The 17421-nt window shown below is 43.6% G+C and overlaps 1 protein-coding gene across 3 annotated transcripts in view; it reads right to left on the reverse strand.

Annotated features, from left to right (window-relative positions):
* Window positions 1-286: 286 nt before the first annotated feature.
* Window positions 287-17421, reverse strand: part of cdh6 (cadherin 6) — a 36965-nt gene continuing 19830 nt past the window's right edge. For all 3 annotated transcript variants that reach the window (XM_046322151.1, XM_046322150.1, XM_046322152.1), the window contains 10 exons: window positions 14913-15207; window positions 14594-14713; window positions 9551-9724; window positions 6258-6445; window positions 5785-6041; window positions 4915-5051; window positions 4614-4735; window positions 3862-3979; window positions 2514-2765; window positions 287-1698 (listed from right to left, as the gene is read on the reverse strand). In XM_046322151.1, coding sequence (XP_046178107.1) covers window positions 1199-1698; window positions 2514-2765; window positions 3862-3979; window positions 4614-4735; window positions 4915-5051; window positions 5785-6041; window positions 6258-6445; window positions 9551-9724; window positions 14594-14713; window positions 14913-15207 — 2163 coding nt within the window. In that variant the 3' untranslated portion in view covers window positions 287-1198. The remainder of the gene's footprint in view (window positions 1699-2513; window positions 2766-3861; window positions 3980-4613; window positions 4736-4914; window positions 5052-5784; window positions 6042-6257; window positions 6446-9550; window positions 9725-14593; window positions 14714-14912; window positions 15208-17421) is intronic.

The raw sequence follows: 17421 nt of genomic DNA on the forward strand, positions 1-17421 counted from the left end.
CGCCGAATGAAATATTTACTTCAGATGCTTTCTATAGTTTTGGTTCTTTTCAAGGATGTTAGGTAATTCTTCATGTAAATGCTTTCTCTCTGTAAAATATAAGCTGTACTATTAACACGAAGAGTTAAAATGTCTGTTTTTCTCAGCCAATCTCCTTCTCTGGTGCTATGCTCATTCACCTTGTAGGCTTTCTGTGCAGAATTTATGCAAGTAAGACATACAGTATGTGTATATATCGCTGCGCCCATAAACATGTCTAATATGACCATTATTGATTTGTGATGGATTATGTCGATGTTGTCAGATGTTGCTGAAATTCGCTGTAAATCTTAGAGCATCAAACCTCATCTCCATCCATTTCTTCATTCATCATCATGTGCAGAGATACACACATACAGTCCTTGTATCAAAGCGTGTCTTCAGAGAGTTACTCTTGGATACAGTTCCAAAAAATGGACGGATCACATAATAAATGATTGGCGAAATAAACAAACAACGTCTAATTGGAATAGTGAACTTTCTGTGCATCAGAAGGCTTGATAGGGGAATGGAGTAAGTACAGAGTGGCTGCCCAAGTTCCATAAACATTCATGAAGAAATGTTTTATTTTGGTCCTGGGCTTTCCTGCCATGTAAAGTATTTGGCCATTTTAAAGTAAAGTACGAAGAATTACCTAAAGAGATGTTCAATTCCAGTTCCTTGTTCCTGGAAAAGCAAAGTTCAAATTCACTAAAACACTCAAATATACAAAGTACAACATACTGCACTTCAGTAACAGTACAGAGAAACTAGATGAGATCTCTCAAGAATACACAGAATTATTCAGAGAAATGTGTAATCCCTTCCAATGCAGCATATAGATACAGATGTAACCAGAAAATAAAAATAAATGTATATATTTATTGTTTATTTTGACATTGAACTCAGGATCATTAACTGAAGTTCACCTTCACTGGAAAAGTTGGCCTTGCACTAAAATAGTTTAAAAAAAGATTCCACACAGTTGCACAGTCTCTATCTGGTCTGGCCATCAGAAAGAGCTATGGCCTATAGTTGCGTTGGAAGAAATAAAAGGGCACTTTGTAAAAAACTCGGGCTGCAACATTTGTCCTCATTTTTTGAGAAGAGAGATTACAGTCAGTTATTGTTCATAGTTCATCCTCCTAGCTCCGGCCCCAGAAACAGGTCAGGTAGTGTGTTAGGAGTCACAGTCGCTGTCCTCAGCCCCGTACATGTCAGCCAGTTTCCTGAAGCGGGGCCCCCAGTCACTGAGGTAGTTGTAGTCCTGGTCCCCTTCAGAGGAAGCTGACCCCAGGGAGCTGAGAGACTCAGCCACAGAACCGGTTCCCTCGTAGGCATATGTGGCCAGAGAGTCATAAGGGGGGGCGGTGGGGTTATTGTCGTTATCCTGCACCCTTTGGTTTATGAAGTCCCGGACATCGGCGTTGTCCCGCGATGGAATGACTGTCTGTCTGAGAGGGGGGTACAGCGTGTCCGAGGGGATGATGTCCCGCCTCTGCTTGCTCTCCTCGATGGCTTCGGGGTTACGCAGAGCCCCGATGTCGAAGGCTTGGGTGTCCTCCTCTCCGCCCCCCTCGTCGTTGTAGCTGACGACGTTGTCTCGCACGTCCTCTTTAGAGATGATCAGAGGCTCCTTTTTCTTCTGCTTCTTCAGTGCCGCAAACAGAACTATGATCACTGAGAAACAGAGGGAGAGAGCGACAGAGAGAGGGAGGAAGGTAGAGAGCGACGGAGATAGAGACAGATAGGGAGAGAGTGACAGAGATAGACAGAGAGAGAGAGACACAGAGAGATGGAGAGAGAGAGCGAGGCAGCGTTAGCAAGAGGTGTGCTGTTCAGGGCTGGTTGATTTAATCTTATCTCGCTGCTCATGCTGCAGTGAACACTGCATTAGAACACGGGCTGCTTCCTGCAGCCCAGTACAATAGCGCAGTAACAATTTAGAAACAACTGCAGTTGAGATGCTGAAACATTTTTGAATTTTAACATCCCAATGAGATTGCAACTAGAAACTTATAGATAACCAGGAAATGGTGCCACGTTTAATAAATACCTTTCCATTATATGTATTTAATGGTGCTGAAGTAATATATTGGGGTAATCGCATAATATTATTTTTCATTAAAGTAACACCTGGTGTATCAGGGGTTATTTGTACTGCCTGTCTACTATCCTGTCTACAATCTGAATCCCATTGGACTTGTTGTGATCCTCCATGAATAACACGTTTGCCGTACACAGCCAAGAATGAAATAGACGGGAATTTAGGGCATTCTTAGAGGTGCCTGTGTGTGTGTGCGTACTCGTACGTGTACACATTCAGGTGATATACAGGAGGGTCAAATTGAACTTCTAAAATATAGCAACTACACTAGAACCTGTGGAATTTCTTATTAAAGAGAGATATTTTACATACTGTACATTAATGTGAATGACTAAACTGGAGCTGGAGATGGTCAGAGCCAGACAGACAAACAGACAGCTATACTCACTGAGGAGGATAATAACACAAAGCAGGATAGCCACCAGGGCCCCGGTGCTGAGTCCAGCTGAGCTGGTCTGGGCCTCGGCGTTGCATAGCTCCATGTTGCCCTCGCGGTCGCAGGTGCACACGCGCACCGTCAGCGTCCCTGTGCTGCTCTGCATGGGGAAGTCCCCGTCTGTGATCACCACAGGAACCAGGTAGAGGCTCTTGTGCAGTCGGCTGTAGCTGGAGCGCCGGGTTAGGACGCCAGCTGTGTTATCTAGAGGGAAACAACATACATTTAACACACATGTTAAGACTGATGTAACAGCCACATTATAGTGTATTATATGGCTATGAAGGGTGACGGATTGCACATAGACTGCAGAATTGCCTTCCAGCCTGGTTCATTGGATTCATTGGAATAACCATAAGGTGCCATAATCATGTATGCAATTAGGCATTATAACATATTTACTATAATGTCAAATCAAATTGTATTTGTCACATGCTTCGTATGACCACAGGTGTAGACTAACAGTGAAATAATTACTTACAGGTCCATTTCCAACAATGCGGAGTGAAAGATAAGATAAAACATTTAAAAGGAAATATAAATAGTATAAAAAATATAAATAATCAGGTGTTGACTGTGTATGATAGACACCCAAACATAATATCAGGTGTTGACTGTGTGTGATAGACACCCAAACATAATATCAGGTGTTGACTGTGTATGATAGACACCCAAACATAATATCAGGTGTTGACTGTGTGTGATAGACACCCAAACATAATATCAGGTTTTGACTGTTGATCAGGTGTTGACTGTGTGTGATAGACACCCAAACATAATATCAGGTGTTGACTGTGTATGATAGACACCCAAACATAATATCAGGTGTTGACTGTGTGATAGACACCCAAACATAATATCAGGTGTTGACTGTGTATGATAGACACCCAAACATAATATCAGGTGACACCCAAACATAATATCAGGTGTTGACCGTGTATGATAGACACCCAAACATAATATCAGGTGTTGACTGTGTATGATAGACACCCAAACATAATATCAGGTGTTGACCTGTGTATGATAGACACCCAAACATAATATCAGGTGTTGACTGTGTGTGATAGACACCCAAACATAATATCAGGTGTTGACCGTGTGTGATAGACACCCAAACATAATATCAGGTGTTGACTGTGTATGATAGACACCCAAACATAATATCAGGTGTTGACTGTGTATGATAGACACCCAAACATAATATCAGGTGTTGACTGTGTATGATAGACACCCAAACATAATATCAGGTGTTGACTGTGTATGATAGAGACCCAAAGAGATCCTACAGTACAGTACTCACCTCCATTGTCTCTGACTGTGAAGTTGCCTCTGTAAGCTCCCTCCGTAGCCAGACTGAAGAAGAACTTGTGTCCACCTGCAGGGTCATCTGCATCCACCGCACTCACCGTCTGGATCTTCTGTTTACAGGATAAACAAAATATCAGATAGCAATTCATATAGGAAGGTATTCTTTGGTTTTCCAGGCTGGCGATATTGACGAAAATTGTAGGCTAGAGACCACGCATATAGACATAACAGATTGGTATGTTTATTTAATTAATGACAAAAATAAATAACCATTTTGGAAGATCCATTGTAGATGATTGTATTGACTTCTCTCATGGGACATTGCATGGTAAACAGGAGGGCAGCAAACACAAACACAGAAGAACCAAGGATGGGCCTCTGAATGAATTATGAATAATGACAGAGGGATGAAGGAGGGATAAAAGGAGAAGGAGTAGAGGAATAGACATGTGGTGGGCACCTATTGAAACATGTCCTTGATGTGTGACAGCTACTGTCACCTGCCATGACAGATCATCTCATCAGCTGCCACAGAAAGTAGACCCTGGAGACCAATCACTTCCCCAGAGGAATGCAGCACTCATCACAATGCTTTATCGTCATTTGTGGTATTCTTGGGCATATAGCCTATTGTAGAACCTCTAGATGTCACAATGATATAGAGTAATTATAGCAATGAGAATCATTAATTCATGTCAAACACTATCTATCATGGGACCTAAGTGGAGGATCTGTGTTCCGTACCTGTCCAGCCTTGGTCTTTTCACAAACAAACGTCTCGTAGAAAGAGGCAAATGTTGGTGCGTTGTCGTTGACATCTAGAAGACGGATATAAACAGGCCCCCGGCTGGTCTGCAGAGGTTTGTCTGTAAAGCAAACATACACATAAAAAGCTATTATGAATAATAACTGTAATAAATAATTATATGATTTGTTTTTTTAATGTTTCAAAACAGGGCAGAATATAATAATTGAACTCCATAGCCTTTTTAGAATAGTTTTGTATTGTGAATTCATGTGCCTGATAAAGCTGTGAAAGACTTACTGAACTCCGTTGCGATAACAGAAATGTTGTGCCAGGCAGCTTCTTCTCGGTCGAGAGGTCTTGTGATGAATACGGACCCATTCCCAGAATGCACGTTAAAAAGCCGGTCCAGATCTGTGCGACGATCAATGGAGTACCTATACGATAGATACACAAAATGTAAGACAATGATTGAAAGCATGGAGGTTTGTGAAACATTTCAGAGGGTTTACTACAGGCTTTTAAAACAATACACTTCTATTTTCTACCACTCACCAACATCTCCTACTGTATTTGACACCCCCTTTTCACTCAATAAGTTGAAAACTTTCTCAGTCCACTCATTCTCTGCCCTCTCTGTATGATAACAGCAGTTGATTCTGAATACTGCACGCCCGGAGGATCTGCCCTAAACAGACTGTGGGACTTACATCACTCTATTTTAATACCTGTACTGGAGAGGGAACAGCTCTGAACAGTGGCACCGACCAGACCAGCCCTAACAGTTTCATCATCCAGCAGATTATGCAATGATCCTGTTATTTGTTCATACTAGATGCCCTTTCAGTGTATTTCCATGAGGAGTGGAAATCAAGGGACTTTGGACATTGAGAAGAACTCACTAAAAAAGGTATGTGTGGAGATGGTGCAGAATACACACCTTGTGCTTTGCTTAATATGAACACGACTTCTTCTAGACTCCCAAATGAATGAGATGACCTATCCAACTCTAATCACTCTACAGTTTCAAAACTACTGTAACATAACCTTTAACATCCATCAAATAACCCATGATACAAATGACTATAACCAATCTCTCCATTACCTGTGGGTGGTAGGTAGAAATGAGTGGGCGGGCTAGAGGGAAAGCAAAGCAGTGCTCTAACTAACCTGACTGGGCTGTTGTATCCATCCGGGTCCATGGCCCTGACAGACCCTACTGCAGTACCCACGGCTGCATCCTCCTTCACCTCCATCACGTAGCTGGCTCTCTCAAACAGAGGAGGCTCATCCACATCCTCTATACCAATCCTGACTGTTGCCATGTCCTTGGTGGGTAGGTACCCTAGGAAACGAGTGTCCAAGGTCTGCGTGTTCTGTACCTGGATCTCCAGTGTGTAGGATCGGGTCTTTTCATAGTCCAACGGCTGCAAGGACAGGGATACAGTGACAATAGAACATGGTAGGGGAGTCATATTCTGCACTGATGCAGTACGGTTATGTTTTGAAGTATGTACTTATCATACAATAAGAGATACAGTAATAGAGTTTCTGATGGTCTGATGACCTCAGGTCTAACAAAGCATGCACTAGTTATGGGTGACTATACAGTAGATGTAATTTACAGGAGTAACGGCTGTTACCTTTCCAACAGTAATGATGCCTTCCTGTGAGTCTTTGTCTGTGATGACATCGAACATGTCCAAGCCGTCCCCGCCGACAACGTTGTAGAACATCTCTGCATTCTTCCCAAGGTCTTTATCCACTGCTTTGATTCTGCCAACAGGAGTTCCAGCTTTCATGGATTCTGCAACGCTGAACTGATATATGCCTGGAACATGAACATAAACAGACACACATGTAAATCCAGAATGTTCTGTATGAACCTGAGATCAACAGAACTTCATATTGGAATATCGGCAACATTCGCCGCGATTTCACACCACTCAAAACCAATTGCCTCCGTAATTATGTTGGCGAGAAGAAGAAAAGTGTGTTAACGAAACAGAACCAGAATGGCCTAGAACCATGAGATAGAATTGCATAAGCTTGTCAAAAACAGAAGAGATTGTTGGTCTTCCTCTGGCATGGAGTGGTTTACTGTGCCAGGTCCTCATTCACACATCTATGTTTCTGGCACTAACACATTTGCCTTAAGAAACTATTCACACCCTTGATTTTTCCCCACATTTTGTTGAGTTACAAAGTGGGATTGAATTTGATTTAATTGTCATTAGTTTGTCAACGATCTACACAAAATACTCTGTAAAATCAAAGTAAAAAATGATTGGAAGTCAAATATTAATGGAAAATATTTTAAAAAATGGATTAGAAAAGTATTTAACCCACTGGGTCAATACATGTTAGAATCACCTTTGGCAGCGTTTACAATTGGGTATTTTTCTGGGTAAGTCTCTAAGAGCGTTGCAAACATGCATTGTATAATATTTGCCCATTATTCTTTTTTAAATTATTCAAGCTCTGTCAAGGTGGTTGTTGATTATTGCTAGACAGCCATTTTCAAGTCTTTCCGTATAGTCCATTCGGAAAATATTCAGAATTCTTTATTTTTTTCCACATTTTGTTACGTTATAGCCTTATTCTAAATTAGATTTTTTTTTTAAATTCCCCTCATCAATCTACACACAATACCACATAACGACAAAGCAGGGTTTAACATTAAGAAACAGAAATACCTTATTTAAATAAGTATTCAGAACCTTTGCCATGAGACTCAAAATTGAGCTCAGGTGCATCCTGTTTCCATTGATCATCCTTGAGATGATCATTTCAATTGATATGACATTATTTGAAAAGGCACACACCTGTCTTCTTAGAGTTTGCTGTCCAGCCAAACTGAGCAATCTGGGGAGAAGGGCCATGGTCAGGGAAGTGACCAAGAACCCAATGGTCACTCTGACAGAGCACTAGAGTTCCTCTGTAGAGATGGGAGAATCTTCCAGAAGGACAACCATCTCTGCAGCACTCCACCAATCAGGCTTTTATGTTAGAGTGGCCAGAAGGAAGCCACTCCTCAGTAAAAGGCACATGACAGCCCGCTTGGAGTTTTCCAAAATAGGACCTAAAGGACTCTGACCAGGAGAAACAAGATTTTCTGGTCTGATGAAACCAAGATTGAACTCTTTGGCCTGAATGCCAAGCGTCATGCCTGGAGGAAACCTGGCACCATCCCTACGATGAAGCATGGTGGTGGCAGAAACATGCTGTGGGGATTTTTTCAGCTGCAGTGACTGGGAGTCTAGTCAGGATTGAGAGAAAGGTGAAAGGAGAAGAGTACACAATGATCCTTGATGAGATGCCTGCTCCAGAGCACTCAGGACCTCAGACTGGGGTGAAGGTTCCCCTTCCAACAGGACAACAACCCTAAGCACACAGCCAAGTTGTTGAATGTCCTTGAGTGGATCAGCCAGAGCCCGGACTTTAACTTGATCGAACATCTCTGGAGAGACCTGAAAATAGCTGTGCTGGGACACTCACCATCCAACCAGACAGAGCCTGAGAAGATCTGCAGAGAAGAATGGGAGAAACTCTCCAATTACAGGTTGCCAAGCTTGTAGTGTCATACCCAAGAGGACTCAAGGCTGTAATCGCTACCAAAGGGGCTTCAACAAAGTACTGAGTAAAGGGTTTGAATACTTATACCAATGTGATATTTCAGTTTTATTTGTAATACATTTGAAAACATTTTGAAAAACCTGTTTTTGCTTTGTCATTATGGGGTATTGTGTGTAGATTGAAGAGGAAAAAAAAATCTAATGTATAATAAGGCTGTAAGGTAACTAAATGTGGCAAAAGTCAAGGAGTCTGAATACTTTCAGAATGCACTGTAGATTTTCAATCCGATTTAAGTCAAAACTGTAACTACGCCACTCAAGAACATTCAATGTCGTCTTGGTATGTAACTCCAGTGTATATTTTGCCTTGCACATTAGGTTATTGTCCTGCTGAAAGGTGACTTTGGGTTAGTCTTGTGAAGTAACTAGAATGTTGTTGATCCATCCTCAATGTTCTCTTATCACAGCTATTAAACTCTGCAACTGTTATAAAGTCACCATTGGCCTCATGGTGAAATCCCTGAGCATTTTCGTTCCTCTCCTGCAACTGAGTTAGGAAGGACGCCTGTATCTTTGTAGTGACTGGGTGTATTGATACACCATCCAAAGTGTAATTAAGAACTTCATCAAGCTCAAAGGTATATTCAATGTCTCCTTTTTTTGTTACCAACAGCTGCCCTTCTTTGTGAGGCACTGGAAAACCTCCCTGGTCTTTGTGGCTGACTCTGTGCTTGAAATTCACTGCTTGACTGAGGGACTTTACAGATAATTGAATGTGCGGGGTACAGAGTTTTGGTAGTCATTCCAAAAACATGTTAAACACCATTATTGCACATAGAATGAGTCCATGCAATTATTATGTGACTTGTTAAGCGCATTTTTACTCCAAAATGTATTTATTTATTTTTTAAATGGAAAAATACCAAACATCTTAGTCAGATGTAAAATTGAGCAACTAAGAACTACTCTTCAAAAGTGTCCAAATGAATGCTAGATTCCTTGAGTTATCTTAGATTAATTCCTTCTATTTTGAGGAAGCGTATACTGGCTACGGCGTCTCAAAATGGACAAACAGTACTATTGACGCTTTTTTCTCGTTTTTCAAGCAAACGTCTTTTAAGTGAGTATGCAAGCACACTGGTTTGGTTCGGCTAGCCGAGTTCAGCAAGGCACTAGCCGAACTGTATGAGTGTATGAGTGCTGACGCCACTCATACACACAGCACAATGACACGGTTAAAAAACTGATTCGTGTTACCAACATGTCACTCATTGACACTACCACTAGGACTACTATGAATGCCATTACGAATTACTACTTCAAGCACCAGTATAATACCAGTCACTGTACTCAGTACTCACTCTGGGAGAAGCGCGGAGGGTTGTCGTTGACGTCTGTCAGGGTGATATTGACCGTGGTGGTCCCGGTTAAGCCGCCCCTCTGGCCCGCCATGTCCTTGGCCTCAATCACTACCTGGTAGTGTTCCCGCTTCTCCCGGTCCATCTCTCCAGGCCCCAGGGCTGTCCGGATTATGCCTGAGGACAAACCAGAGGAACACAATATTAATGTGTCATATAATATAATGAGATGTTAATATATATAATATTAATAATATATAATATTGTTAATTAGCAAGCTAAGCACGTTTCTCCTTCTCTGGTCCTGTAGGGCTGTAGGGATCGCTCATGGAGCCACCATGTCAAACAGATTTAAATGATATGGTATAGTTTGAGAATGACCTAATATATGTAGGTGTCCTTGATTTAACTAATGTATCAGCAAATATTATAGTTATAATTACCAATGGGAGTAACGTAACTAATGTTTATGACTGGTATAAGAGAGATGCACCTTCTGCAAAGAAATGGTCACCACATCAGAAAATAAAAACAGTTTCACATTGCTAAGACCTCATGGTAGGATTTAACAAGAAACATTTACTACTGTATTTACAGTTGAAGTTGGAAGTTTACATACACCTTAGCCAAATTTAAACTCAGTTAAACTCAGATTTTCACAATTCCTGACATTTAATCCGAGTAAAAATACTCTCTTTTAGGTCAGATAAGGTTCACCACTTTATTATAAGAAAGTGAAATGTCAGAATAATAGTGGAGATAATGATTTCTTTCAGTTTTCATTTATTTCATCACATTCCCAGTGGGTCAGAAGTTTACATACACTCAATTCGTATTTGGTAGCACTGCCTTTAAATTGTTTAACTTTGGTCAAACGTTTAAGGTAGCCTTCCACAAGCTTCCCACAATAAGTTGGGTGAATTTTGGCCCATTCCTCCTGGTGTAACTGAATCAGGTTTGTAGGCCTCCTTGCTCGTACACACTTTTTCAGTTGTGCCCACTCATTTTCTATGGGACTGAGGTCAGGTGTCACGTTCTGTCCATCGTTCGTATGTGTTTTCCTTGTTTTAGTGTTGGTCAGGACGTGAGCTGGGTGGGCATTCTATGTTGTGTGTCTGGTTTGTCTATTTCTATGTTTGGCCTGATATGGTTCTCAATCAGAGGCAGGTGTTAGTCATTGTCTCTGATTGGGAACCATATTTAGGTAGCCTGTTTTGTGGGTGATTGTTCCTGTCTCTGTGTTTTGCACCAGATAGGGCTGTTTTTGGTTTTCCACGTTTATTGTTTTGTAGTGTTCATGTTTATCCGTTTTTTATTAAACATGAGTCAATATAACCACGCTGCGTTTTGGTCCTCCTCTACTTCACCACAGGAAAACCCTGACAGAATCACCCACCAACCAAGGACCAAGCGGCATGGTAACAGGCAACGGCAAAAGCAGCAGCAGGAGAAGGAACAGAGGCAGCAGCAACAGGAGCAGCAGCAGCAGTGGGAGATGCTGTACTATTTGGATAAATGGACTTGGGAGGAGATCCTTGACGGAAAAGGACCCTGGGCAGAGCCATGGATGGAATTGGAGCTGTCGGCGAAGCAGAGTGCTGAGTCTGAGAGTGTGGAGGATGTATTGGACAGAGTAGAAAGAAAGCTGTTGGTTTGGCATAGTATGCAAGGCATACCAGTGCCAGCACCACGCATCAGACCTACAGTGCGTCCCGCCTGTCCAGCGCTGCCGGAGCCTTCCTCCTCTCCAACGCAGCCAGAGCCTCCCCCCTGTCCGGCGCTGTCAGAGCTACCGCCCCTCATGCCAGAGGCGCCAGAGCCCCTCATTCCAGAGGCACCAGTGCTCCTCAGTCCAGCGCCGCCAGTGCCGCCAGTCTGCCCAGCACCGTCTGAGCTACCCGTCTGCCCTGCGCAGGCTGAGCTACCAGTCTGTCCAGCACCCCCAGTGCCGCCAGTCTGCCCAGTCTGCCCAGCGCCGTCTGAGCTACCAGTCTGCCCAGCGCCGCGCCAGTCTGCCCAGTGCCGCCAGTCTGCCCAGCGCCGCAAGTACCGCCAGTCTGCCCAGCGCCGCAGTGCCGCCAGTCTGCCAGGACCGCCAGTCTGCCCAGCGCCAGTCAGCCAGATCCGCCCGCCAGTCTGCCCAGCGCCGCCAGTCAGGATCCGCCAGTCTGCCCAGCGCCAGGATCTGCCAGGATCCGCCAGTCTGCCAGGATCCGCCAGTCGCCAGATCCGCCAGTCAGCCAGGATCCGCCAGAACCGCCAGTCAGTCCCAGCGCCAGTCCGATCCGCCAGTCAGTGCCGCCAGTCTGCCAGGATCCGCCAGTGCCAGGATCCGCCAGTCTGCCAGGATCCGCCAGTCAGCCAGGATCCGCCAGTCAGCCAGGATCCGCCAGTCAGCCAGGTTCCGCCAGAACTGCCAGTGTGCCGGGATCCGCCAGTCAGCCAGGATCCGCCAGTGCCGGATCCGCCAGCCAGGATCCGCCAGATCCGCCAGCCAGGATCAGTCGGCCGGGCCAGTCGGCCGGGATCGGCCAGGATCCGCCAGGAGTCGGCCAGGATCCGCCAGTCGGCCAGGATCTGCCATTCAGCCAGGATCAGTTAGATCCGGCAATTCAGCCAGGATCCGCCAGTCTGCCAGGAACCACCAGCCAGCCAGGATCTGGTAGATCCATCAACCTGCCTGAGCTTCCCCTCGGTCCCGAGCTTCCCCTCGGTCCCGAGCTTCCCCTCGGTCCCGAGCTTCCCCTCGGTCCCGAGCTACCTCAGTCCAGTGGGGCCCATTGTTAGGTATCCTAGGCCAAGGTTAGCGGCGAGGGTCGCCACTCAAAGGACACTAAGGAGGTGGACTAAGACAATTATGGAGTGGGGTCCACGTCCAGCACCAGAGCTGCCACCGCGGAGAGATGCCCACCCAGACCCTCCCCTATAGGTTTAGGTTGTGCGTTCGGAGTCCGCACCTTGGGGTGGGGGTTCTGTCACGTTCTGTCCAACCCTTCGTATGTGTTTTCCTTGTTTTAGTGTTGGTCAGGACGTGAGCTGGGTGGGCATTCTATGTTGTGTGTCTGGTTTGTCTATTTCTATGTTTGGCCTGATATGGTTCTCAATCAGAGGCAGGTGTTAGTCATTGTCTCTGATTGGGAACCATATTTAGGTAGCCTGTTTTGTGTTGGGTTTTGTGGGTGATTGTTCATGTCTCTGTGTTTTGCACCAGATAGGGCTGTTTTTGGTTTTCCACGTTTATTGTTTTGTAGTGTTCATGTTTATTCGTTTTTTATTAAACATGAGTCAATATAACCACGCTGCGTTTTGGTCCTACTCTACTTCATCACAGGAAAACCCTGACATCAGGGCTTTGTGATGGCCACTCGAATACCTTGACTTTGTTGAACTTAAGCCATTTTGCCACAACTTTGGAAGTATGCTTGGGGTCATTTAACTTCCTGACTGATGTCTTGAGATGTTGCTTCAATATATCCACATAATTGTCATACCTCATGATGCCATCTATTTTGTGAAGTGCACCAGTCCCTCCCGCAGCAAAGCACCCCCACAACATGATGCTGCCACCCCGGTCCTTCACGGTTGGGATCTTCGGTTTGCGAGCCTCCCCATTTTTCCTCCAAACATAACGATGGTCATTATGGCCAAACAGTTCCATTTTGGTTTCATCAAACCAGAGGACATTTCTCCAAAAAGTACGATCTTTGTCCCCATGTGCAGTTGCAAACAGTAGTCTGACTTTTTTATGGCGGTTTTGGAGCAGTGTCTTCTTCCTTGCAGGTTATGTCGATAAAGGACACGTTTTACTGTGGATTTGGATACTTTGTACCTGTTTCCTCCAGCATCTTCACAAGGTCCTTTGCGTTGTTCTGGGATTGTTTTGCACTTCTCACACCAAACTAATTTCATCTCTAGGAGACAGAACGCGTCTCCTTCCTGAGCGATATGACGGCTGCGTGGTCCCATGGTGTTTATACTTGCATACTGTTGTTTGTACAGATGAACGTGGTACCTTCAGGCATTTGGAAATTGCTCCCAAGGATGAACCAGACTTGTGGAGGTCTACAATACTTTTTCTGAGGTCTTGGCTGATTTCTTTGGATTTTCCCATGATGTCAAGGAAAGAGGCACTGCGTTTGAAGGTAGGCATTGTAATACATCCATAGATACACCTCCAATTGACTCAAAGTACTTCAATTAGCCTATCAGAAGCTTCTAAAGCCATGACATAATTTTCTGGACATTTCCAAGCTGTTTAAGGCACAGTCAACTTAGTGTATGTAATCTTCTCACCCACTGGAATTGTGATACAGTGAATTATACGTGAAATAATCTGTCTGTAAACAATAGTTGGAAAATGTACTTGTGTCATGCACAAAGTAGATGTCCTAATTGACTTGCCAAAACTATAGTTTGTTAACAAGAAATTTGTGGAGTGGTTGAAAATGGAGTTTTAATGACTCAAACCTAAGTGGATGTAAACTTCTGACTTCAACCTAATTATTTTTATGAGACAGTGAAAATGGCAACGGACCCAACATCCATCCTATACAATAATGCCTGGCCTGGCTTGTTTGAATGGGTTCTATAATCTATGATATGACTGTTTTCAGATTAACCCTTAGAAACATCTATTTTCTCCAACGTTCGTAGGATTTCATGTCCTCTGGTGTGACTGGGACATCATCGTCCATGTCACATCAGGGATGAACCATATCGCTGTTAAGCCACACAATAATCTGCCGGTTGGAGGCTTTTTTGTTTCCATTTCCTTTTTGTTTAAACACAGAACCAGCAACGGGAAATGTTCCAGAGTGCACATTAGAAATGATTCAATGTTTCAGTCTACTTTGGAAAATGCACAGGGGGCTGAGAGAATAGTAATTGCTCTGGAAGTCTGACTCTGAACATTACATTGCATTACAGTCTCTCTCTTCATTGTAATAATAATTGCTTTGAGGGATTAGACAGCATTGCAGCTGTTTCAGACAGACAGACAGGCAGAAAGACATAAAGGCAGGCAGACAGACAGACAGACAGACGGACCTGTGTCGGGTTCCACTGAGAAGTACGGGTGCCCCTGGCTGATGCTGTATCGTAGTTTAGCGCTGTTCCCGTACATGCTGTCATCTGCGTCCGTGGCTGTTACCTGGGTGACTGAAGTACCTGAGAATGGAAGATAAAAAAGGCTTTGTTAATCGCTGAGGATGAATACGAACTCACATCCACATGATCAAAACCATACATGGTATTTTACACTTTAATAAGTTCCCATTGACCTTGAAACCGTGCTGATATTTTATCATCAAAGGGAGTTAAATTGAAGGGTCATGACGTTGAAATGTCGAAGTTAAAGAGCACATACCCATATTGGACCTCTCTGGTACACTGACAGTGTAAAGCTCCTTAGTGAATATTGGCTCGTTGTCGTTGATGTCATGGAGTTTAACAATAAACTCTGTCTCCGGCTCCAGTTTTATGCCTGTGTTCTTGTTGACCACGGTGGCTCGGAGGGTATAGAAAGCCTTATCCTCTCTATCCAGTCTCTTATTGGCATGGAGGTCGCCATTGTTTTCATCAATGGTAAATATGTCTCCAGCCCCGTCCCCACTTAGAATGTATTTCAGGGTTCCATCCCCCCTGTCCATATCGGATTGGAGCTGCCATAGAAAAACAAAAGAATAGTCAACATATTTGTCTCCTGTGAGAAATGGGGCCTTCAGAGAGATGACAGCAAGGCAAATACTGGATGTATACTGCACTAAACAATATATACACAAATATGTGGACATCCCTTCAAATGAGTGGATTTGGGAATTTCAGCCACACCAGTTGCTAACAGGTGTATAAAATCGAGCACACAGAAATGCAATCTCCATAGACAAACATTGGCAGTATAATGGCCTTACTGAAGATCTCATTGACCTTCAACATGGCACCGTCATGGGATTCCACAAGTCAATTTGTAAACTTTCTGCCCTGCTAGAGTTGCCCCGGTCAACTGTAAGTGGTTATTGTGAAGTGGAAACTTCTAGGAGCAACAACAGCTCAGCCTCGAAGTGGTGGGCCACACAAGCTCACAGAACGGGACAGCCGAGTGCTGAAGCGCGTAACGCATAAAAATTGTCTGTCCTTGATTACAACACTCACTACCAAGTTTCAAACTGCCTCTGGAAGCAACGTCAGCACGAGAACTGTTTTTTGGGAGATTAATGAAATGGGTTTCCATGCCCGAGCAACCGTACACCACCCTAAGATCACCATGCGCAATGCCAACTGTCGGCTGGAGTGGTGTAAAGCTCGCAGCCATTGGACTCTGGAGCAATGGAAACGCATTCTCTGGAATGATGAATCACGCTTAACCATCTCACAGTCGGATGGACAAATCTGGGTTTGGCAGATGCCAGGAGAACGCTACCTCCCCGAATGCATAGTGCCAACTATAACGTTTGGTGGAGGAGGACTATTGGTTGGGGGCTGTTTTTCCTTGTTTTTGGCTAGGCCCCTTAGTTCCAGTGAAGGGAAATATTAATGCTACAGCATACAATGACATTCTAGACGATTCTGTGTTTCCAACTTCATGGCAACAGTTTGAGGAAATCCTTTTCCTAGGCAAGTCAGTTAAGAACATATTCTTATTTTCAATGACGGCCTAGGAACGGTGGGTTAACTGCCTTGTTCAGGGGCAGAACGCCAGATTTTTACCTTGTCAGCTCAGGGATTCAATCTTGCAACCTTACGGTTAACTAGTCCAACGCTCTAACCACCTGCTTTACATTGCACTATGAGGAGCCTGCCTGTTACGCGAATGCAGTAAGAAGACAAGGTAAGTTGCTAGCTAGCATTAAACTTATAAAAAACAATCAATCAATCATAATCACTAGTTAACTACACATGGTTGATGATATTATTAGTTTATCTAGCGTGTCCTGCGTTGCATATAATCGATACGGTGCACATTCGCGAAAAAGGACTGTCGTTGCTCCAACATGTACCTAACCATAAACATCAATGCCTTTCTTAAAATCAATACACAAGTATATATTTTTAAACCTGCATATTTAGTTAATATTGTCTGCTAACATGAATTTAGTTTAACTAGGTAAATTGTGTCACTTCTCTTGCAACAGAGTTAGGGTATATGCAGCAGTTTGGGCCGCCTGGCTCATTGCAAACTGTGTGAAGATTATTTCTTCCTAACAAAGACAGCCAACTTCACCAAACGGGGGATGATTTAACCAAAGCGCATTTGCGAAAAATGCCCAATCGTTGCACGACTGTACCTAACCACAAATGTCAATGCCTTTCTTAAAATCAATACACAGAAGTATATATTTTTAAACCTGCATATTTAGCAAAAAAAACAGGTTGGCAGGCAATATTAACAAGGTGAAATTGTGTCACTTCTCTTGTGTTCATTGCACACAGAGTCAGGTTATATGCAACAGTTTGTGCTGCCTGGCTCGTTGCGAACTAATTTGCCAGAATGTTACGTAATTATGACATAACATTGAAGGTTGTACAATGTAACAGCAATATTTAGACTAATGGATGCCACCCGTTAGATAAAATATGGAATGCTTCCGTATTTCACTGAAAGAATAAACGTTTTGTTTTTTAAATGATAGTTTCTGAAATCGACCATATTAATGACCAAAGGCTTGTATTTCTGTGTGTTATAATGTTATAATTAAGTCTATGATATGATAGAGCAGTCTGACAGAGTGACGGTAGGAAGCAGCAGGCTTCTAAGAATTAATTCAAACAGCACTGAGCTGTTTATGACTTCAAGCGTATCAACTCCCGAGATTAGGCTGGTGTAACCAATGCGAAATGGCTAGCTAGTTAGCGGGGTGAACACTAATAGTGTTTTA

The sequence above is a fragment of the Oncorhynchus gorbuscha genome, linkage group LG22, assembly GCF_021184085.1.
Source record: "Oncorhynchus gorbuscha isolate QuinsamMale2020 ecotype Even-year linkage group LG22, OgorEven_v1.0, whole genome shotgun sequence".
In the NCBI taxonomy this organism is placed as follows: Eukaryota; Metazoa; Chordata; class Actinopteri; order Salmoniformes; family Salmonidae; genus Oncorhynchus; species Oncorhynchus gorbuscha.